Raw genomic sequence first — 23,400 nt, forward strand, 5'->3', positions numbered from 1 at the left:
GCTTGAAGACCAATATTTCAACAGTGTTCAGCACGACAGGATACTACGGCAGTGTTGGCTCCACCTCAGTTTGTAGAGAAAGAAGTTTCTCAGTTTGTAGAGAAAGTATGTGAAGGAAGCATCACAGGCAACAGGTGCCAGGCAAGGCCCATGTTGCTGCATGGCAGGTATCCTGGAGCAGCCAGAAAGAAATCTCAAGTTCAAGACAATGTAAAACTGGAGGCAAAAAAAAAAAAAAAAGGTACAAAATGCTAAAGGAAGCATGTATAGGCCAGAAAACTTGTTTCTCCAAAGCACTAAGGCACTTCCTTCTCTTATCAAAATCACCTTCAGTCACCAGAATAAAACACAGGATAATGCAATTCCCTCCAAGAATTGTATTATTGAGTGCATTTTTATCCGTCAAAAATACCAGCTGTCAGGCCGGAGAGATAGCACAAAGGTAAACCGTTTGCCTTGCATACAGAAGGTCGGTGGTTCAAATCCCGGCATCCCATATGGTCCCCTGAGCCTGCCAGGAGTGATTTCTGAGCATAAAGCCAGGAGTAACCCCCTGAGTGCTGCTGGGTATGACCCAAAAACCAAAAACAAAAACAAAAAAAAAAACTGTACTTTGGTCCCGGAGAGATAGCACAATGGTGTTTGCCTTGCAAGCAGCAGATCCAGGACCTAAGGTGGTTGGTTCGAATCCCAGTGTCCCATATGGTCCCCTTCTGAGCAGACAGCCAGGAGTAACCCCTGAACACCTCCAGGTATGGCCCAAAAACAAAAACAAAAACAAAAAATAAAAACAAAATACCAGCTGTCAAAAAATGGGTAAACCACCTAAATTCAGTATTTTCTCCTTAGATCTTTTTTTTGGGGGATTGGGTTTTTGGGTCACACCCAGCAGTGTTCAGGAGTTACTCCTTGTGCTGTGCTTAGAAATCACTTTTGGCAGGCTCAGGGGAACATATGGCATGCCAGGGATCTAACCTGGGTTGGTTCCAGATCAGCAGCATGCAAGGCACATCCTACCACTATGCTATTGCTCCGGCCCCTTTCCTTAGATCTTTAGCTCTGAACACCCCCTATCCCAGAAAAAAAAAATCAGAATTTTTTGGTGCAGTATCAATCAATAGCTTTAGGACAGCTTGGTTCAGGAAGTAGAAATTTCCAAAATATGGAGGTTGTTCCAACAGAACAACTCGTTTTCTAATTTTCTCCAGTTCATCCTGTCTTAATGAAATACTATTAATAACCATATATAAGCTAACTACATTATCAATACTTAATGCCTAGTTAAGATCCTACAGACATCATTAGGCATATGACCCATTTGAAAAGGCTATGTGCCTATCATTGCCAGATCCACCCTACATTGCTGCTGAATGAGCAGATACTGTATTCTGTGTCATGAGATTCTTCTTTTAGCCTACTGGTTAGGAGTAGATACCTGGGTCAATGGAAGTGCAGTTATAAATGAAGTATCAGAGCAGAATGTTCCAGTGCCTCATGGTATGCTAACTAGGGCATATGTCCTTTAAGGCTGAAAACCGGTATGGCCAGCAGAAACAGGCCACATTCCTGATTCAAATGAACTGCATGCAATTTAAATACTATATTAAGAAGTCAATCTTAGCCTTAAAAGTTGTCCAACTGGCAGATCTACCAACCTAAAGCACCCCTTAGTTTTTCCACAGTCATCCACTTTGATTTTGGCAAATGGGTCCACAGGAGGAGCAGTAGGGAAAGGGTAACCTGGGTAGTGAGAATAAACAAGGTTAGAAAATTCAGCAGTAACTTGTTCAATGAGAAATTCTGACAAGTTTTGAAAACACATGTCTAGAAATGCGCTGGGCTTCCCCAATGGGTTTCACTGAAGTTGAATTTCCCTCTGTTAAGAAAGGACCCAAACCAGGCTCACCTGTCTGGCTCAAGAGCACACCAGTAGCTAACAGAGCTGTCTTCCCAGAGGTGGGTAGCATCTCTGGAGGGAGACTTGTTTAACATATTACTTGATATAAAACTCACCTTCTATTTTCCTCTAAACCATTGCTAAGTTCACTGTCCTCCTCAAGGCAAGTATGTTTTGAATTACCTTCTGAAAAGGATGGAAATGTTAACAGTGAGCACTCTGACACATTCTTCTTAGAAAAGCAGTATTTTACCATGTTAAATAGAAGGGAGACACTAACAACAATGGGTGCTAGACAACAAAGGGTGGGAGGTAAGAAACTCGCCCTGCCAGTTACTGCTGCCATGGTTTCCTTGCCTGACTATTAGGTAACAAAAGTTTCAAATTCTCCCAAAACCCAACTTTTAGGTAGTTTTTGTTGTTGTTGTTGTTTTTGTTTTTGTTTTTGGTCACACCCAGCAGTACTCAGGGGTTCTTCCTGGCCCTACCCTCAGAAATCGCTCCTGGCAGACTTGGGGGACCATATGAGATGCCGGGATTCAAACCACCATCCTTCTGCATGCAAGGCAAAAGCTTTACCTACATGCTATCTCTCTGGCCCTTAGGTAGTTATTTTGTAAAATAATCCCCATGTGTGTTTCCAGCAGATTCTGGACCTAAAATTAAGATTCCGGACATAAGGTCTCACACAGTGCAGGTAATGCCACCTTGCCATACTGTCCACAGCTTTGCAAAAGGTCCAGAAGCACCAGGACAGAACAGCAAGGTAGGAAGGGCTCCCCTAATGTCGCGCTCATCCTCCATTTTAATATATGCATTCAATTTATAGGCCGTGTCCCAGTGGTGCTCTGGGCCCTAGTGATTCTCAGCTAGATATCTCAATGGTGGTTTCAGAGGTTGGGGTGCTGTTTGGGCACTTTGGTGTCCAGGACCATGTAGTCCCTTGAAGCCTTCTGGATTAGAGCTAAAGATGCTTTTGGAAGCTACATGGTACAAAAGGCTGGGCACATGAACCCTAAATTATGTACTATTTTCAAAGATCTCAAATATGTACTCTTGAAAAATATTAAGTTTGCATGTCTTTAATCTGCATAGGTAATTTTATATAGTAAATAAATTTTTTTATTTTGGGTCACACCCAGCAGCACTCAGGGGCTACTCCTGGCTCTACACTCAGAAATTGCCCCCAGCAGGCTAGGGGGACCATATGGGATGCGGGGATTCGAACCATCATCCTTCTGCATGCAAGGCAAATGCCTTATCTACATGCTATCTCTCTGGCCCCATAAATAATTTTCTTTTAGAGACCTTTCCATATAGAAATATGAGAAATGTTAGTACTCCTGGCTCTTAAGAATTTCATGATATGGAGCAGGGAGGGAACCTGCATTGCAGTAGCCAACCTTGGTTCAATCCTTAGCATGCCACACCAGAAGTGTTCCAAGAGCAAAAATCGAAAAACGAAGAATTTCATGATGTGCACTGAGCCACATTTTCTTATCTACTCTCATGGGCTTTAACTTTTTTTTTTTTAATTTTGGGCCATACCCAGTGACCCTGAAGGGTTAATCCTGGCTATGCGCTCAGAAACCGCTTCTGGCTTGGGGGGCCATATGGGACGCCAGGAAATCCAACTGTGGTCCGTCCTAGGTCAGACGCATGCAAATCAAATCAATTGCCTTACCGCTATGCCACCGCTCAGGACTCTCATGGCTTTTAACCTTAAGTTGCATTCAGTGTTTGCTTTCTCAAATAAAAGTACATGAGAAAGGCACTTACTTTGCCTGCAGCTGACTCAGGTTCAAGCCCAGCACCTCATAGGGTCCCTTAAGCAGTGCCAAAAGAGTTCACTGAACTCAGAGCCAAGAATAAGCCGTGAATACAACCAGTGTAAACAAGACAACAACAACAACAACAACAACAACACACACACAAACTTGGGTTTGTTTCTTTTTCTGTGATATATATTTTGCTTCTTTAAAAAATTGGATTTTAGAGGCCGAGTGATAGCTCAGCGGGTAGGGTATTGCTTTGCATGCAGCTGACCCAGGTTCAATCCCCAGTATCCCATATGGTCCCCTGAGCCTGCCAGGAATAATTCTGAGTGCAGAGCCAGAAGTAGTCTGAGTGCCACCCATCCACCCACCCAAACAAACAAAAAAACCAAAAATACTTGGATTTTAGTCTTATTCATATATTAGGAATTTGTATGTGTGCCTGATATACACTGTTGGTTTCAATTATTGCTATTTTTTGTTTGTTTGTTTGTTTGCTTTGTGAGCTACACCTAGCTGTGATAAAGGATTACTCTTGGCTCTACACTCAGGGATAATTTCTGGAGAGCTGGGGGACTATATGGAATGCTGGGGATTGAACCCAAGTCTGCTGTGTCCAAGGCTAGTACCTTACCCTCTGTACATTTCTCCAGTCCCAGATATTGAAATTTTACCCACTTTTGGAGGGAGGAGCTTCTAACTAACCTTCCCCAAGAGAGAGTGAACCCAGCAGATGGCCTTCCGACCTGAGCTGTCCAGACTCCCTCACAGCCTGCCAGCACTCCCTGCAGATTTTGGACTTGTCATGATTATGTGAGCCAATTCTTCAAATAAATCTCCCTTTACCCGCACATTATATTGGTTGTGATGTTTCTGAAAAACATGACTAATATACTTATCAGTCTGTTTAAAGAATAACTTCTGGCTTTGGGGAATCTTCTTTTTTTGAATACCTGGTTTTACTGCATTAAATTCTGTTGTATCTTTATAATATGCTTCTTTATTGAGAGTTATTCTGTTCTTTATCTTGCTAAGTCTGGGTATTTCTTTTATCAACAATTTAAACCCAACAACCAGACATATGGGTTTTTACCTGTGAAAATAAGCAAGTCCCTTCCAGATGCTCTGCAATCTGTCTTCAGTGAAGACTCCGACGACCAAGCCTGAACTTTAGTCTCAGATTTCTCTCCCAGGAATTCATTCTCATTCCTTTATTCCTGATCTGATCCCCCATACCACCCTCTGTTCCACTAAGTGCTATCTGTGTAAAAAAGGAACCTCACTGTCACATGACTGGTGGCAAACCTTCATTGCCTCTTACCCATCCTCCCCTAGATTGTCTTTTTAGCATAGGTCAAAATACCCAGAACAGATTAGAAGCTCCTTTTCCCACTTAGCTTTGTCCATTCCTCTATTTTTCTTTTCTTTTTTACTTTTTGGCTTGTTCCTCCCTTCACCTTTTCACTATGGTGCTTTTTCTTTTTAAAATAAAAACTGAATTACACACACACACACACACACACACACATATGTTTATATATGTTTGGGGGCACACACAGCAAGGCTTAGGTATTAATCCTGACTTTGCACTCAGAAATCATTCCTGGCAGACTCCGGAACCATATGGGATGCCAGGAATCAAACCAGTGTCCATCTGGGGTTGTCCGCATGCAAAGCAAATGCCCTACTCCTGAGCATTTCAGGCCCCTGAAATCGAATAATATTGAAGTGAATCTAAAGTTGTTTCTCCGACCTTCTCTTTCTTTCTGTGCTCTGTAAACCATTCTAATAACTGTTTTTAGAGAATGATTTTGGTTTCTCTTCAAATATTCCTATACTACGAGAGGTGCTTATTTTCTTGGTTGATTCTTCGATTCTCAGTTTGGTTCTGTGGTTTCCATTTCTGTCTAACTCACAGACACTCTGTGCCTTTCTTGTCCCTTGAGTCAGCTTTGACTTACTTCACTGGGTGCTTAATGACTTCTGGTTTGCTATTTATTGTTTCTAATTAACTGCTCAGATCACAGCTCTCAGGTATTAATTTAGTGCTTGATTCTTTAAAGGTGGAACCAGAAAAGGTTTAAACCTCTGAGAATCACTGTATCCACTTTCTTCTTTCTGAATGGCCTGAGTCATGTTTTTCCCTGAAGATGGAACTCAAAACACTAATACATCTGCATGCAGAGACAGACAAAAGATGTGCACATAGATACCTGTCTGAAAGGCGCACCTTTCACCCTGACGTTCCATCAATGAGAAACCTGTAGTTCCCAACTGCCCCCCATTAAATGCAAACTCCTTTTCTTAAGTTTATCCATAATTACCCTCCTTTCTTTTTTAGTTTTTTTGGTTTTTAGGCCACACCTGGTGACGCTCAATCACTCCTGGCTTGGGGGACCATATGGTATGCCAGGGAATCAAACTGTGGTCCATCCTAGGCTCACATAGGCAAGGCAGATGCCTTACTGCTGTGCCACTGCTCTGGCCCCTATAGTGACTCTCCTTTCTGTCTCCATTTCTCCACATATACTGACAGGGATCCTCAGGCAGTTTGATTCAGGCAGGTTGAATGACTTGTATCACCTTATCCACAATAACATAATATCCACAATAACATTTTCTGTGGGTCTGTTTCCTTAACTTTAGTGGGATGTGAGATTCATGAGATCCCACTCAGTATATGCCTTGTAACTCATTGGTTGGAAACATCTTTGAATGTAGCACCTTGAATTGGTGTCTAGACCACCTAATCCCACCTCCGGGTGTGGTCTGTTCAGGAAAATGCTTTCTTGTGTGTCGGGACTTCCCATGAAGCTTGCTGCTGCTTAGGGGCTGAAGGTTTACATGTTGGAATTTCTGAACCTGTTTCTTCCTCTTGAGAGAGAGAGAGAGAGAGAGAGAGAGAGAGAGAGAGAGAGAGAGAGAGAGAGAGAGAGAGAGAGAGAGAGAGAGAGAGAGAGAGAATGTATGTGTGTGTGTTATTTTCTATGTTGACATTTGTTTCCAGACCAGGACCTCTCCAGTGTCCTGGCTTCGGAACCTAAGGCCTAATTCTAGAGTGGGATACTTGCTATTAGGATAAAATATAATAGAGATATGAAATGTAGTGCAGTGCTTTTCACTAAGTACTCATTAAAAGCCAACGAGCATTCTCACAATAGATTTAGAGATAATACAAAGGTAAGTCACATGCAGATTCCGTCCCTTTAAATATGTAGATTTTTTTTGGGGGGGGGGGTCACACCCGGCAGTGCTCAGGGGTTACTCCTGGCTTCATGCTCAGAAATTGCTCCTGGCAGGCACTGGGGACCATATGGGACGCCGGGATTTGAACCGATGACCTTCTGCATGAAAGGCAAACGCCTTACCTCCATGCTATCTCTCCGGCCCCAAATATGTAGATTTTTACCTTTCAATTATTTTCTTTTTTTCTGGTTTATTTTAGCTTTATTTCCCACTCTCACTTTCAGTAAAAAAGATTATCTCTCACCCTCCTCTCCATATACTCATATACACACACTACACATATTTCTACTTTTTATTTTTCCCTGAACAAAGGTAAGACAATAACATACTATCTTTGTCAAACCAAATCACAAAGAAAGTAATATTATAAATTGGTGCGTGTGTGTTTGTGTGTGTGTGTAGTCTTTTTCTTTTGAGGCAGTAAGTGTGCACATAACACAAGTGAAAATGTCTAAGAAAACATCTGTAATTCAATGTTTGTGTGCTGGGTACTGAGTTTCTGTATTATATTGTGTGTGTGGATTATAACAGAACACTGGAGACTTAGGAAGAATACAGACAGGGGTAGGAACTTCTGCCCTTTCCTTCACACTGCCCTTCTCTCTACTGTTTTACACCTTTTTGCCACAGTAAGAAAACCTGTTCATTGAATTCAGCCATCAGAAACGCATAGGTCTGGGACTGGATTCAGAAAGAACAGTGACAGGGTGATTGCCTTGCACATGGCCCTCCTGGCACCCCACACCCTGTCAAAAGTGATCCCTAAGCACAGAGCCAGGAGTAAGTCCTGAAAATGCCAAGTATGGACACCAAACAAAACAAAAGGAAAAAAATGAAATTCATGGGTCAGACACTAGGCCTTAAAGATAAGTGGCAACTAATGGGTTGGCATTTCTTCTTTCTCTCCTAAGCAGGGCAGGGAAGAGCTTGGGGTCAGCCAGTATCATGCCCATGGGCTACTTCATGGCCTGTTCCTCTGACCTGACCTGCAGACAACAGTAGCCAGAAGGAGCAGAAAGCAGAAGTCAGGGTTTAACTTCAACACAACACACATCTCAGTTCTCTACAGAGCAGCATTTCTCAACAGAGGATAATATAGCAGCCCGAGGACTTCAAGGATTATTCCAAGGAGGCCAGAGATGAAATCACATAAATAGGGACTATTGAGCCAATCAATATGGCAGGGAGGGCAGACACAGAAAGGAAGCAAGGTTGGAAACAGGTTGAGAAACTCTCAGAGGAGTGGTTTTGTCCCAAATCATGTGATAATCTTTCATTCTACAACTGTTTTCAACATAGAGGTTCTGGGGTGAGACTCTCAGATGAAGAAATGTGAATGGGAGGATTGAAGGACTTGATGGCTATAGAAAACAAGAGGGGCATGGCAGGTTTTGAGTGCCAAGAAGATGCTCTTTTTTCTTCCCAGCAGTAGAGGCCGAGAGAAAGAAGAATATCAGGGAAGACTCCCTGAAAGAGGTGCCACTGAACTAAAACTTTAAGGATGAGTAGTAATAGGCTGAGAGAGTGGGAACCCCTATGAATTTTCAAAACGAGCAGAGTTAAACCAAAACATAACAGAAACTGAAAGAGAACACATAAGGGAGTGATCAGAGAGAGAGAGAAGAGGCGGGGGTGGGGGGGAGAGAGAAGAAGAGAGAGAGAGAGAGAGAGAGAGAGAGAGAGAGAGAGAGAGAGAGAGAGAGAGAGAGAGAGAGAGAGAGAACACAAGCCAGCCAGTGTCTAGTCTCTCTTATGCTGAGGGGAACTTGGGCAAACTGGGCCTGGAGGAATAGTAGCTCTGCTGGACAGAGTTTAGCCCGTAACACTCCCACAATGTCAGTCAATTTTCTTCGTTCTCAACTCCCATCTCTTCTGATTTCCTACCACTAGGCCACTTTTTAACTAAGAATTCCATTTCTTGGATACTTGAAACAGAAAAGGATAGAACCTGCATAACGGAAAGTTGCCTAATTAAAAGACAATCTCATTAGTATTGATTGCAAGAATAATGGAAAGATACTCTTTCCAATTCCTCTTCCATCTCCCTGACACTTGCTCCAAACTCAGCCAGGTTTTCTCTTTTCTACAGAGTTCATCCAGGGCACTGCCCCAGAGTTCACCCAGAGCTCATCGCACAAGCAGACCCACTAGCACCCCTATCTGGTGGCTGTAGGACCTGTACGTAAAGATAAGTAAAATTGAGCAAAGAAAGTACAAGAGGTGTGTGTCTGCGCACGAATGTGTGTGTACCTCAAGACAAGTGAAACTGAGCAGAAAAAGTGCAATGAATGTGTGTGTGTTGAAATGAGAGGCGATCGTCAAGGAAACTGTGTCAAAGAAAAGAGAAAATTCCCCATGGAACAGAAGCCTCCTTCAGGAAGCATGTTGGGTTGGAGAATATCACCGAGCTTTTGAACAGAGCTTCAAATTCTATGTGCAGAACATAGACAAGGGTTAGCAGACAGACAAGGGACTGGTAGATGATGGCATGCTCTGTTGTCACTGTATGGGCACCTCACCTGATGCCCTTGACCTTGTCTGGCTCACCTGTTTTTCACACTTCCTGGCTCAACTCTAAAAGGCCTTCCTTCTGATTGCTGCTCTGCTAACTCTCCAGCCTCCTGACTGAGATTTTTGAACCTTGAAGTTACCTGCTAAGTAAGAATTACAAGATTCTGAAGTCTACTGAAAAGAAAGAAAACCAGGATGAAGAGTCTCCGATGCACATCAGCTGCCAAGTGCCAGCCCGATTGCCAACTTTACGTTTTCTGAGAGAAAAGTCTATCTTCTTGAAACTATTAATGCTTTATTTGTTGGATGCATATAAGCCTTATGGACACCGAGACACATAACATTTCAGGACTCAATTTGATTTTTGCAAGAGGGGAAATCACTACTGTGCAAGTCACAGAAGAAGCCAGTTTGCAAGAAGCCAGTTTGCATTTCTTCCGGAACAGACTCTGCAGGCCTTTTGTGAGCTTCTGAACTAACCTCCACAGGGAGTCCTCCGGCTGGAAAAAAGGAGGAAAAAAATCCCACACTCCGGGTCCAGCAGGCCCCAACAATGGTGCCTCACAGCGAGGGACGAACCTTACCTTGTGGTGGCACTAATGACGTGGGGGTGAATGAAGGGGGTGGGTGGGAAGGAGCTGTGACCTAGCTGAGGGCACAACCGAAAAGCAGCCTGAACTGGATGCTTGCAAAGACTGAGGCGCGAATTCCTGCAAATGTAGGTCAACGCAGACCTACCAGGAGGCAGAAAAAAAACGCCTCTTTAAGACCCAAACTATATACCAAGCTAAACACAAAATAGATGGGACACTGGTCGTCCTGGGGGCCAGGGGTGGAGGTATGGGATGATGCGGGGAACTATGGCGGAGGGAGGTCAACATTGGTGATGGGAATGGCTCTGCTTCACTCTCACTACCTGCCTAAAATACAACTGTGAAAGACCTGTCATTCACAATGGCCTCCATCAAATTAAAATAAAAGAAACCTCTCTTAAAATGGACATTTTCTGTCTCCCACTTGGTCTCTGATCGCTCACCCCCTGACCCCCAACCCCAGCCAGGCAGGGTGTCTGGAGACAGATAGATGCTCAGAAGTGGGAGGCGTTGTGCAAGCTTGGAGAGGAAGGTGTGGGGTTCACTGACACTCAGCCCCACCAGCACGCAAGCGCTTCGCTCTCCGCCTCCTGTCTCCACTCCACGTCCGGGCGCATCAGATCAGGTCCGAGGGCTACAGATGTGCCCCCCCCCCCCGGGCACGCGATGCCCACCCTGCCCCGGCCCCGCCTCACCCTCATCCGACAGATAGCGCAGGTCGTAGAACTCCCCGGCGAAGGTGCCGTAGGAGGAGTCGTGGCGCGGCCCCGCTTCGTCCGAGGCGCCCGCGTCCCCCCGAGCGCGGCCCCGGGGTCCCCGGCCCCCCGGGCCCGCGCCGTCGTCCGCGGGGCTGGCGGCGCAAGCGACGGGCCCCGCCAGCAGCAGCAGCAGCAGCAGCGGCAGCAGCAGCGGCGCCCAGGCCCCCGGGGCGACCATCGCGGCGCTCGGATCCCGCAGCCAGGCCGCTCGGGCCGCAGCGGGGGCGCCTCCGCCAGCCCGCGCCGCCGCGCACGCGCCCGCACCCGCACCCGCCACCGCCACCGCCACCTGCGCGCGGCTCTGCGCAGCCTCCGTCTGGCCCCCACCCCCAGCACCCACAGCCCGGCCTTCCCGAAGGCTTCCCCGTCCCCAGGCTAAGGTGGCCTTTGTCCCCACCCCGGTCCCTTATGGATTGATAGTCTGTGTCCCCCCCCATCCCCATGGACTGAGGGTCTGTGGTCCCCCCCATCCCCAAGGATTGAGGGTCTGTGGTCCCCAGGCTAAGGTGGCCTTTGTCCCCACCAGGTCCTTTATGGATTGATGGTGTGTGCCCCCACCCCATGGATTGAGGGTCTGTAGTCCCCCCAATCCCCATGGATTGAGGGTCTGTGGTGTCCCCCCTCCCCATGAATTGAGGGTCTGTGGTCCCCCCAAACCCATGGATTGAGGGTCTGTGGTCCCCAGGCTAAGGTGGCCTTTGTCCCCACCTGGTTCTTTATAGATTGATGGTGTGTCCCCCACCCCCATGGATTGAGGGTCTGTGTTCCTCCCATCCCCATGAATTGAGGGTCTGTGGTTCCCCCCCCCCAAACCCATGGATTGAGGGTCTGTGGTCCCCAGGCTAAGGTGGCCTTTGCACCCCTGCTCCATGACTTGAGGGTCTGTGGTCTCCAGGCTAAGGTGGCCTTTGTCGTCCCCCCCCCCCCATGGATTGAGGGTCTGTGTTCCCCCCATCCCCAAGGCTTGAAGGTCTGTGGTCCCCAGGCTAAGGTGGCCTTTGTGCCACCTCCCCCCCCCCCCCACACACACACCGGTCTCCCATGGACTGAGGGTCTATTTCCTTCCCAACCCTCAAGGGTCTGTGGTCCCCAGGCTAAGCTGGCCTTTGCCACCCCCCAACCCTTCATGGATTGAGGGTCTGTGTCCTACCCCCTGGCTTGAAGTTCTATGGTCCCCAGGCTAAGCTGGCCTTTGCCACCTCTCCACCCTACATAGATTGAGGGTCTGTTCCCCCCTCCCCCATGGCTTGAGGTTCTGTGGTCCCCAGGCTAAGGTGGCTTTTGTACCACCCCCTCCATAGACTGAGGGTCTGTAGTTTCCAATATCATTCATAGCGGTATTAATAATTATTGGGATTAATAATTCTTGAGCTCAGAACTGCAACCCCACTGGTCGGACCCACCACTGGTGCCCTCAAGCGGCTGCTACAAAGGCTGGTTGGTCCTCGAACCACCAGCAGCAAAGGCAGCTCAAAGGCCGCTTGGCAGGTTGGTTCCACTGCTGTTCGGTCTTGGAGGAAGATTCCCAACTGCTCTGCCTCCACATTTTAAGTAGGGATCCTCTTGCACGATGAGATGACCTTGGCCACAGGTTAGGCCACAGCTTCCTCCACTTTGCTCCATCCTTTTGGGGTTTGTAGAAAGCATTTACTGATATGGGAATCGTTAATGAAGAAAGTTAAGATACTGAGAGCGATAGTGCAGTGGTAGGGCGTTTGCCTTGCACGCGGCTGATCTAGGACGGGACCTTGGCTCCATCCCCGGTGACCCTGTATGGTCTCCCAAGCCAGGAGCGATTTCTGAGTGCATAGCTAGGAGTAACCCCTGAGCGTCGCTGGGTGTGGCCCAAAAAATAATCTATATTTATATCTATATCAATATACTGAGATTCCCCCACGACAGTGGTCCGCAAGCCTCAGTGCGTACCCTGTGTGGCTCTCAAAATAAATTTCAATCGTGGTTTTGGCGAGATTTGGCTCAGTTGAAAAAAAAAAAAAAAGGTTGTCCACCACTGCCCCACTGGATAGATATGGAAATGGAGGTGTTCTTAGAGGCCCCAGAGAAACTAGAAGTCATTGTCTCTGAATGGGACTCACATGTTTTCTCTCCAGATCTTGGAGATGTGAAGGCGCTACAATTGGGTGGCATTGGATATCTGCCCCATTCAGAGACAAACAGACTTGATGTTTCCCTGCCCCACACCCGACCCACCCACACCCACACCCACATCCATTGCTTTTGCATTTACTGCCTGCTGCTTGCAATTCATTTTTGGTTGTTTACTTAACAAGCACTTATTCACTTACTCACCAAGCACCTACCTAAGCAAGCCTACACTGTTTTCTTTTATAACATGAACATCAAATTCATTCTTTCTTTTTCTTTTTTTTTTTGGCAGGGGGGACCGTATCTGGCAGCGCTCAGTTAACTCCACGCTCTATTCTCAGAAATTGCTCCTGGCAGATACGGGTACCATATGGGATGCCAGGATTCGAACCACCTTTCATCCTGGTTCAGCCGTGTGCAAAGCAAACGCCCTATCTCTGCACTATCTCTTGGACCCCAACATGGACTTTTTTTTTTTTTTTTTACTTAAAGCATTGTGATTTACAAAGTTATTCATAGTTAAGTAGGGTTGGTTTTTGTTTTTGTTTTGGGGCCATATCCGGTGATGCTCAGGGGTTACTCCTGGCTATGTGTTCAGAAATTGCTCCTGGCTTAGGGGACCATATGGGACTCCTGGGATAGAATCAAGGTCCATCCTGCGTCACCCGTGTGCAAGGCCAATGTTCTACACTGTGCTATTATTCTGGCCTCCAAGTTAAGGTTTAGACAGTTTCAGCAACAATTCCACCTCCAATGTCAACCTCTCTTTTTGTTTTTGTTTTTGCGTCACACCCGGCAGCACTCGGGTTACTCCTGGCTCTGCGCTTAGAAATCGCTCCTGGCAGGTTTGGGGGACCATATGGGATGCTGGAACCACCATCCTTCTGCATGCAAGGCAAATGCCCTACCTCCATGCTATCTCTCTGGCCCCAGTGTCAACCTCTCTTCACCAATATTCCTAGGGTCCATCCCATACCTCTTTCTTGCCCCAGCCTAACACTTTTAAAATCTGATGGTTAAAATTTGAGTGTCATCATTTCATTATTGTTGAGTCCATGGTTTTGGATGTTTATTTCTGCACTCTCTTAACACCACCAACACATCTGAGACCCCCTTGGTTCCTGTCCCGATATTTAATATTTGTCTTTCCTATCTGAGACCCGCCCATTTCTGGGAGGGGTCTTGGGAACTGAATATTAGGTGTGACCTTACCTGCAAGACCCCGCCCATTCCTGGGAGGGGTCTTGGAATAGGTAGATAAATAAGCCTTTGAGCCAGGGGATTAGGGCGTTTTGCCCTGCTGGGCTCTCTGGCTTTTGGGTCTCTGCTTTCTGGTCTTTGACCAGCATGGAGCCCAAAGGGAAGATGGCTGAAAGGAGTTAAGAGGCAGGGCTAGCAATGAATGGCTGTGCTTGAAAGGTTATGATAGAAACCACACATGTGGTGGATAGGGATGAATAAAGCTGATGCTTCCTGATGCCTGCCTGTGAGTCTTGATTCCGCCGTTCACCTGGGCCTAGGACCCGCAGGCTGGATGGGGGTTGTGGAGCCACGTGGCCTGGGATGGCATCCACTTCCATCCAGCCCCATCGTTAATTATTTGATTCTACACTCATCCACTTAATTTCCTTTCCGTCTTCTAACTATACTCTCTGGGATATTTATTTTTTAAATGAGAGACTGCAGAGCCATCTGATTTTCCAACTTATCTGACTAAGGAAGTAACTTTGGAGGGAGAAAAGCACTGAGGTTCCGAAATCAAGCCCAGTAGTTGCTAGTTGGCAGACCTCCACAATAGCAATGATTGGGGAAGATGAGAGGCGAGCACCAACAGGGTTCTGTTTTAATGGCACACAAGAATGTGCATACGATTTTGAAATGTAAATATTAAAAGTAAACTGGAGATCTCAAGCATTTTTTTTTTTTTGGTTTTTGGGCCACACCCGTTTGACGCTCAGGGGTTACTCCTGGCTATGTGCTCAGAAATCGCCCCTGGCTTGGGGGGACCATATGGGACGCCGGGGGATCGAACCGCGGTCCGTTCCTTTGGTAGCGCTTACAAGGCAGACACCTTATCTCCAGCGCCACCTTCCCGGGCCCATCTCAAGCATTTTTGACTCAGAGAAGCTGATGCCAGGTTTACTGTCCGAATTAGCTATGTTAAGAGCCCATGATGTTTGCAGCTGGATGTCATTAGATGTTATCTTGACAGGTGCAATGGGTGTAAAGCTTGAAAATCTTGAGTTTTACTAGGTGTCTGAACTAGTTTTTGCAAGAAATAAATCAGACTTATTACTTGAAAAAGGAAAAATTATATACAAGTACTAAATCAAATCAGAGGGGCTGGAAAGAGATGAAAGAGGAGAAAGACCAAGGGAGGGGGAGAGAAAGAGAGAGAGAGGGGGAGGGGGAGGGGGAGGGAGAGAGAGAGAGAGAAAGAGAGAGAGAGAGAGAGAGAGAGAGAGAGAGAGAGAGAGAGAGAGAGAGAGAGAGAGAGAGAACAGTGCAGGTAGGGCATTTGCCTTGCACATGGCTAACATGGGTTCAATCTCCAGCATCTCAAATGGTCCCTTAAGAACTGTCAGGAATAATTCCTAAACACAGAGGCAGGAGTAGTCCCTGAGCACTGCCAGGTGTGGCCCCAAAACAAAACAAAATCAAAATAGAGATCTCATAAAAATAGCTTTGCCATGCAAAAGATTCTATTATACAAAAGTCAACTATTTAAAATGTTAATGTGTCATTTTTTAAAAAAAAAATTCTTTCAAGAGACCCAAACTACATACAACAAACTATACATAAAAGGACCTGTTGCACTAGGAGTCCAGGGGGCTAAGGATGGAGGTATGGAAGGCATGCTAGGAAATATGACAAAGGGAGGTCAACATTGGTGGTGGGACTGGCCCTAATTCACTGTCACTATGTGCCTGAAAGACAACTGTGAAAAACTTGTAATGACCATTGGTCTCAATAAAAGTTATATTAAAAAATACATTGAAACTAGAGAGATAGCACAGTGAGGCAGGCACTTACTTTGCATAAAGCTGACCCAGGTTTGATCCCCAGCACTCCATATAGTATTCTAAGACCACCAGGATTGATGTCTGAGTTCAAAGCCAGCAATAAGCCCTGAGTACCACCAGATGTGGCCAAAAACAACAAACAAAAAACTCTAAACTTCTCTGAGAAAGATAGCTAAAAGGGTTATAGCACCTTCTTTGCATGTTGGAGCCTCACGTTCCATCCCTGAGCTCTAAATGGTCCCCTGAGAACCAACTTGGAGTAGTCCTGTGGACTGCTTGGTGAGGCCCCCCAAACCAAAACAATGCAAAATAGAAAAACAAACAAAAACAAAAAATACTACCAGCAGAAAACCTCTTTCTTAAAAATTGAAATAGCTGGGGCTGGAGAGATAACACAGCATTAGGGCATTTGCCTTGCACGCTGCTGATCCAGGATGGACCTGAATTTGACCAGATGGGATGCTGGGAATCAAACCCCAGGTCCGTCCTGGGTGTGGTGTAACCCAAAATCCAAAAACCAAAAAAAAGAGAAAGAAATAGCTTTCTTTTTTTATCTCTTCCTATTCCCCAGGAAAGGTTGGGTGAGATAAAAATAAAATAATGTGGGCTGGCGAGATAGCATGGAGGTAGGACGTTTGCCTTCCATGCAGAAAGACGGTGGTTCAAATCCCGGCATTCCATATGGTCCCTGAAGCCTGCCAGGAGCGATTTCTGAGTGTGGAGCCAGGAGGAACACCTGAGCGCTGCCGAGTGTAACTCAAAAACAAAAAACAAAAACAAAAAACAAACAAACAAACAAAAAAAGAAATAATGTTGGGCTGGTGATAAAGCTCGAGATAGAACACAGGCTTAGCATGTGAGAAGTCCTGCACACACTCTATGGCATTGCATGGACCCCTGCCAACACTGTAGGAGTACAGAAAAATAAACAAGCACTTACAGTCTTTGTGTTCCATTTCTGGTTTGGAATCCAAGCTACTAAATGATTTATCTTTTATTTCCTTCAAGTACTACAATTAACAATGATATAACCATATAGAAAGCAAATCAAAACCAGCTTTTTCTTTTTTTTCTCTCTCTCTTTTTTGGGTTTTGGGCTTTTGGTTTTTGGCACTCAGGGGTTACTCCTGGCTCTGCGCACAGAAACCACCCCTGACAGGCTTGGAGCACCATATGGGATACTGGGATTTGAACCCCTGTCTGTCCTGGGTCGGCTGTATGCAAGGCAAATGCCCTACCACTGTGCTATCGCTCTGGCCCCTAAAACCAGCTTTTTCATTTGGTAAATTGTTCTGTAAAATTGTGTGTGATATTTTTGCGGGGAGGGGTCCACATCTGCTGATGGTCAAGGCTTACTCCTGGCTTTGCATCCAAAAATTACTCCTATAAGTGCTTGGGGGACCATATAGGATATTAGCATATATGGTAATAGGACCTGAGTCAGCCACATGCAGATACCCTACCCTCTGTGTAATCTCTCTGGTCAGAGATTTTGTCTGCTGTATGTTTGTGTGGTGTGGGGCAAGTGAGATGGGGTGTTGGAGAATTTGCAATCAGTGCAAAATGAGGTTTGCGAGTAATTGTGGATTTACACTATATATTCATGATCAAGGACCTGGGGACAGGCAGTTATGTGGTTTTCTCCTCGTGCTCATTTGCTAGTGAATACTTTTTCTGAACATTCTGAGACCCACTGTTAAACAAGAGCTGGCTGTTCAAATAAGAATTTAGAGATGAATTTGAATTTCATTTTATTTCATTGTATTTTTATTTATTTTTTGGGTTTTGGGTGGGTTTTTTTTTTCTTTTTTGACCACATTTGATGTTGCTCAGGGGTTACTCCTGGCTCTGTGCTCAGAAATCACAGGGACCATATGGGATGTTAAGGATCAAACAGGGGTTTGTACTTGGGTCATCCACTTGCAAGGCAAATGCCCTATTGCTGTGCTATTGTTCTGGCTCCTTTATTTCACTTTAGATAGATAGCACCTTAAAATAATTTGTTTTCTTGTAGTAGTCACTCTTCTGTGTCCCTCAACCACACCAGTGTTGTATTTGAGCAGTGAATGATTTGCTCATGCTTTTGGCTACCTAATATATATATATATATATATATATATATATATATATATATATATATATATATATATATAGTGTGTGTGTGTGTGTGTGTGTGTGTGTGTGTGTGTGGTTTGAGCCACATCTAGCATTGCTCAGGGATCATTCCTGGCTGGGCTCAGAAGACCAATCAGGGTATTAGAGATTGAGCCTGGGTTATCTGCATGCAAGGCAGATGCTAACTCTTCAGCCCCTGTTGTATGATTTTCTTTATATAATTATGAAAGTATTTTGGAATGAGTTAGTGGTAATTGCAGACAACATTAGGATATAAAAAACACTACAGAATTGTAGTTTTGAAGATGGTGACTTTTAGACCACATCTGGAAGTGCTTGGGGGGACCATATAGGATATTACCATATATGGTAATATGGTAATGAGACTTTAGACCACACCTGGAAGTGCTTGTGGGACCATATAGGATATGGTAATATGGTAATAGGACTTTAGACCACACCTGGAAGTGCCCCGGGGTCATATTTAGTAGTACTTTAGGGAACGTATGCCATACAGAGGATCTAGCAGGGATTAGCCACACTCAAGGAAAGTGTTGTAACTTTTTTTTTGTTTGTTTTTTGTTTTTGGGTCACACTGGCAGCGCTCAGGGACTACTCCTGGCTCTACACTCAGAAATCACTCCTGGTAGGCACAGGGGACCATATGTGATGCCGGGATTCAAACCACTGTCCTTCTGCATGCAAGGCAAACACCTTACCTCAATGCTATCTCTCCAGCTCCGTGTTGTAACTTTTTTTTTTTTGGTTTTTGGGCCACACCTGGCAGTGCTCAGGGGTTACTCCTGACTGTCTGCTCAGAAATAGCTCCTGGCAGGCACGGGGGACCATATGGAACCCCGAGATTCGAACCAACCACCTTTGGTCCTGGATCGGCTGCTTGCAAGGCAAATGCCGCTGTGTTATCTCTCCGGGCCCGTGTTGTAACTTTTGTACTATGTCTCCAATCCTAAGATGTCAATTTTTTTTTCTTTTTGATTTTTGGGTCACACCAGGTGGCGCTCAGGGGTTACTCCTGGCTTGCGCTCAGAAATCGCTCTGGCAGGCTCAGGCGATCATATAGGATGCCAGGATTTGAACCACCATCCGTCCTGGATTGGCTGAGTGCAAGGGAAACAAACGCCTTACTGCTGTGCTATCTCTCTGGCTCCCTAAAATGTCAACTTTTTTGTTTTATTTGTTTGTTTTGGGGTCACACCTGGTGGCGCTCAGGGTTACTCCTGGCTCTACGCTCAGAAATTGCTCCTGGCAGGCTCGGGGAACCATATGGGATGCCAGGGATTGAACCCTGGTCTGTCCTGGTCAGCCGCATGCAAGTCAAATGCCCTACCGCAACTTTTATTTCAATTTTTAAAATAGGAGAGATAATGAGAGAGATAAAATGAGATAGTTCAATGTTCTGGAAATCATGCTTTGCATGTAGGAAGATCAGGTATGATCCTCAATACTGCATGTGGACTGCCAGTCTTCGAAAACATCCCCATAGTATTTGTTGTGTGGCCCCTAAACAAAAAAAATTTTTTTAAATAAAAGTTGTGATCTTTGAGATAGTAAAGAGAGTGTAAGGATAGTGTCAGGATATTTCTGTGATATGGTAGGGGATATAAAATTCAGGTACAGATGAGGTCTTCTGAATGTTCTAGCACCTTTTTTTGTTTTGTTTTGTTTTGTTTTTTTGGGGCCACACCTGGCATCACTCAGGGGTTACTCCTGACACTGCACTCAGAAATCACTCCTGGCAGGTTCGAAGGACCTACTATGGATCTAACCTGGGTCCAGTCCAGATCAGCATCATGAAGGCAAATGCCTTACCGCTTTGCTATCGCTCTGGTCCCAGGACCTCACTTTTAAATGCTTCAAATGTGGGGATTTCTCATGGAGTTTTCAAGATCTGTGAGTTTAGGATGGTTAGGCCTCTTGCAGGTCCCCATCCCCTAATTATTAAGAGCAAGTGGTCCACAGTTTGGACCCTTTGCTTTGAAAGAATTATGTCCACAGTGGTTCCTCCCATTTCCACCCTAAACATAGGTATTGCGTGATCTTAGGGAACTGTTGTTTAGGTGTTAAGTTTAAAGAGAAAGGTTAATAATTATATCAATTCATTTTTGTCCCTGTGAACCCAGCCAACACCACTGGAGTCCCAGTGCCAACACACCCATCAACCATTCCAGCAGGCAGAGCAAATAACCAGGACGACTGTGGAAACAATAGAAGGAATCCTCTTGGTTTTACTGGTTAGAGGTGAGCTGCCAAAGGTACTAGGTTTTCATACACAGTAACAACAGCCAACTTAATTATGAGCAGACTTCCAGTGACATACATCGACCTTTGGGAACATCTGTGAACCCAGAGGGAGGTGGGAAGAAGAGCACAGGAGGCACAGCACCTCCTGAAAACTGCAGCCACAAAGCCCATGCACTCTCCTCAGAAGCCAGGCCCACCTGACATGGAAGCCATGAGGGGTTTCTGGGCTTCCCAGAGTTTAAAAAAAAAAAAAAAAAGGCCATCGCTTTCATCCAGCAGGGTGAAAAGCAGAAGACTCCAAAAGCAGGTCGGACGAGGAGAGTGCTATAGAAAGAGGCGACGACCCCAGACACAGGTATCTCTCCCATTTTGTACAGGAACACGTTTTGGTAGCATGTGCACGGGAGAAGAAACAGAGAAAGCTTTTTTAAAAAGAACAGCCAGGGGTCACGTAGTGTGGAATAAAAGGTCTCCAACACTGCCATGGCCCCAATGGTCTCACCGAGAGAGCAGACATGTGGGCAAAATCCAGCCACGAGCAAAAGCATCATGACCCATACGAAGGCAAAGCTGTGAGGACATCACTGCATCACGCGTAGGTACATGTGGAAGCTGATTTTGATGATGATGATGATCATGTCTCATCATGAAAAGGTTAAATACTCTCCAGGATACTCTGTGTCCTAAGGCAGGGACGTTGGTGGATCCATTTTTAGAAAGATTTCCCTCAAAAAATATTAAAATGTTTTAGATTCAGCACTTAAAAGGGTTATTCCTCTGTTATCTGAATATGTGTTTATATGCCTCCTTTTGCAACAATGCTAGTAAATGAGGCATTTCTTTTTTTTTTTTAAATAATCATTAGTATCAAATTATTGGCACCATTCAGTTTTAAGAATAGGGGACAGGAGAGCAAACTATACAGTAGAACATAAAAATACAATTCTGATACAAATATACGAGATCAATTCCACTTAACAAGTGGTCATAAGAAATGGATGGACATTTTATACACAAAGAAATACAGCTAGGAAATTCACATGGAAAAGTGCTAAGCCTTGCTAGCAATTCATGAAATAAAACAACCTCTCGACACAACTACACACACCTATTCCACTAGTGAAAATAAATTAAAATGGCAAAACTCAATCCTGGCAAAGCTATCTGTAAATAGAAATGCTTATACATTGCTGGTGGCATCATAAATTGTCGAGGGGATTCAAGCATTCAGAGGGGAGGGAGGGTTGAATTAGATGACCTTTAAGATCCTTCCAACCCAGAGATTGGATCTTTCTAGAAAGCAGTCCGGCAATATGAAAACAAGAGCTATAAAACAGTTCATGCTCTTTCATCTTGTCAAATACCCTTTGGAGATAGTCCAAAGGAAAGAATTCAAAGGAAACAACTTCATTTTTTTTTTTTACAAAGACATTCATAGCAGCACTGTTTATGAGGGGAAAACCTTGGAAATAAATCTAATAATGGAAAGAAATAAGATTAACCGTGTTACATACATAGAAAGATGTTTAAATCATCCAGAGTAGAATCTGTGTTGGTAAGGGGGGATAATTTTAGGTGAGAAAAATCTAACCAAAGAGTATGTACACAGTGATTGGAGATACGTCAAGATGTGTGCATATTCATTGAGAAAACTTGGAAAACAAGATTTAGAGGGGCTGTGTGTGGCTAGGGGGTTCCTTTATTCCTGCAAAGTTGTTCAAGTGCATAATAAAAATTTAAAAACACACTTCTTGAAACTATATAAAAAGAGCAAAATTTCTTCTGGTCAAGTTTCTATCAATAGGACATGAATTGAGCAACTTTAGAAATAATTTCCTTTGATGGAACATCCAAATGAATCTGGAAACTGGATCATTTTAACCTTGGAAGAATTTTTTTGACAACTTGATCATAATTTCCTATGTTGGAATGAATGACAGATAAATTCTATTTATCCCAAATGTTGTATTCAACAAATTTACTATTAAATGATATTTCTATTAAGCTGAATTATCTTCAGTCTTGGTGACTGCAACTTGTTTTAGTTCATCTACTCATGTTTGAATAAAAATGAATGTTAAGGACCTTGTATTTACCAGTCTAAATGAAAAAAAAAAAACAGCATTAAAGAGTTATTCTCTCATTAAAAATGACTCTAACAAACAGTCAAAGCTTGGTGCAATTTTCAGTCATACAAAATCACATGGTTTGAGATTGATAATAAAGGATTCCATGCCATGTGACCCTGTGGTTATTAGTATATACACACAGAAACTTCTGAAAAGAAATCCCTGTTTTCTCATCTTTGTTTTCCTGGGCATACCAAATCCTGCCTCATTTACACTGAGTAGTAGAAACACTAATACTCAGGAGACAGAAAATAACTTTTCTGAATTCGAGCCAAAATCTGGCTTCAATGAACCATGGATACCCTGGCGAACAGAGCACACAAGTTTATGTTGTGCTAGAGGGAGCACACAAAGCCCGAAGAAAGAAAACGGACAGAAGGCACCATGCCATCCTCCAGGCAACAGGGGAGAATTTCACAGTTCGGTCATCAACAGTCTTTTCATCATTTTCTCTCTCTCCAGTTCTTGCCGGAGCGTCTCTGCACTAAAAAAAGAAAAAAAAAAGAAAAAAAGGCGGGGGGAGTTAAATGACAAAATAATGAGTTTAAATCCCAAATTACAACAATTTAATTACAATTAAATTGAAAAGATACTTGCACAACCATTGTTCTTTAAAATAGCCAAGATCTAGTAACAATACAAGAGCCCAAGAATGGATGAGTAGATAAAGAAGAATCTGTAGCAGGGGCCGGAGAGATAGCATGGAGGGTAAGGCGTTTGCCTTACATGCAGAAGGTCATCGGTTCGAATCCTGGTGTCCCATACGGTACCCCAAGCCTGCCAGGAGATATTTCTGAGCATAGAGCCAGGAGTAACCCCTGAGCGATGCCGGGTGTGACCCCCCCCCAAAAAAAAAAAGAATCTGTAGCAAATTACATGTTTGGTTTTTTTTTTCCTCTGTGCTCAGAAATCGCTCCTGGCTGGTTCGAAGAACCATATGCCATATGGTATGTGGGAGGTCAAGCTCAGGTCTGTCCCAGGTCAG

General features: G+C 44.6%; 2 protein-coding genes across 4 annotated transcripts in view; both read right to left on the reverse strand.

Moving 5' to 3' along the window:
- The window catches only part of FRRS1L (ferric chelate reductase 1 like), a 32,078-nt gene extending 19,965 nt beyond the window's left edge, over positions 1–12,113 (reverse strand). The window contains exons 1-3 of the mRNA XM_049774315.1: positions 11,993–12,113; positions 10,718–11,185; positions 1,656–1,740 (exon numbers count right to left, since the gene is read on the reverse strand). Of these exons, the coding sequence (XP_049630272.1) occupies positions 1,656–1,740; positions 10,718–11,185; positions 11,993–12,113 (674 nt within the window). The remainder of the gene's footprint in view (positions 1–1,655; positions 1,741–10,717; positions 11,186–11,992) is intronic.
- An 8,126-nt stretch (positions 12,114–20,239) lies between these two features.
- Positions 20,240–23,400, reverse strand: part of EPB41L4B (erythrocyte membrane protein band 4.1 like 4B) — a 170,332-nt gene continuing 167,171 nt past the window's right edge. For all 3 annotated transcript variants that reach the window (XM_049784518.1, XM_049784525.1, XM_049784508.1), the window contains one exon: positions 20,240–22,899. In XM_049784518.1, coding sequence (XP_049640475.1) covers positions 22,830–22,899 — 70 coding nt within the window. In that variant the 3' untranslated portion in view covers positions 20,240–22,829. The remainder of the gene's footprint in view (positions 22,900–23,400) is intronic.

This window comes from Suncus etruscus, chromosome 1, assembly GCF_024139225.1.
Source record: "Suncus etruscus isolate mSunEtr1 chromosome 1, mSunEtr1.pri.cur, whole genome shotgun sequence".
In the NCBI taxonomy this organism is placed as follows: domain Eukaryota; kingdom Metazoa; phylum Chordata; class Mammalia; order Eulipotyphla; family Soricidae; genus Suncus; species Suncus etruscus.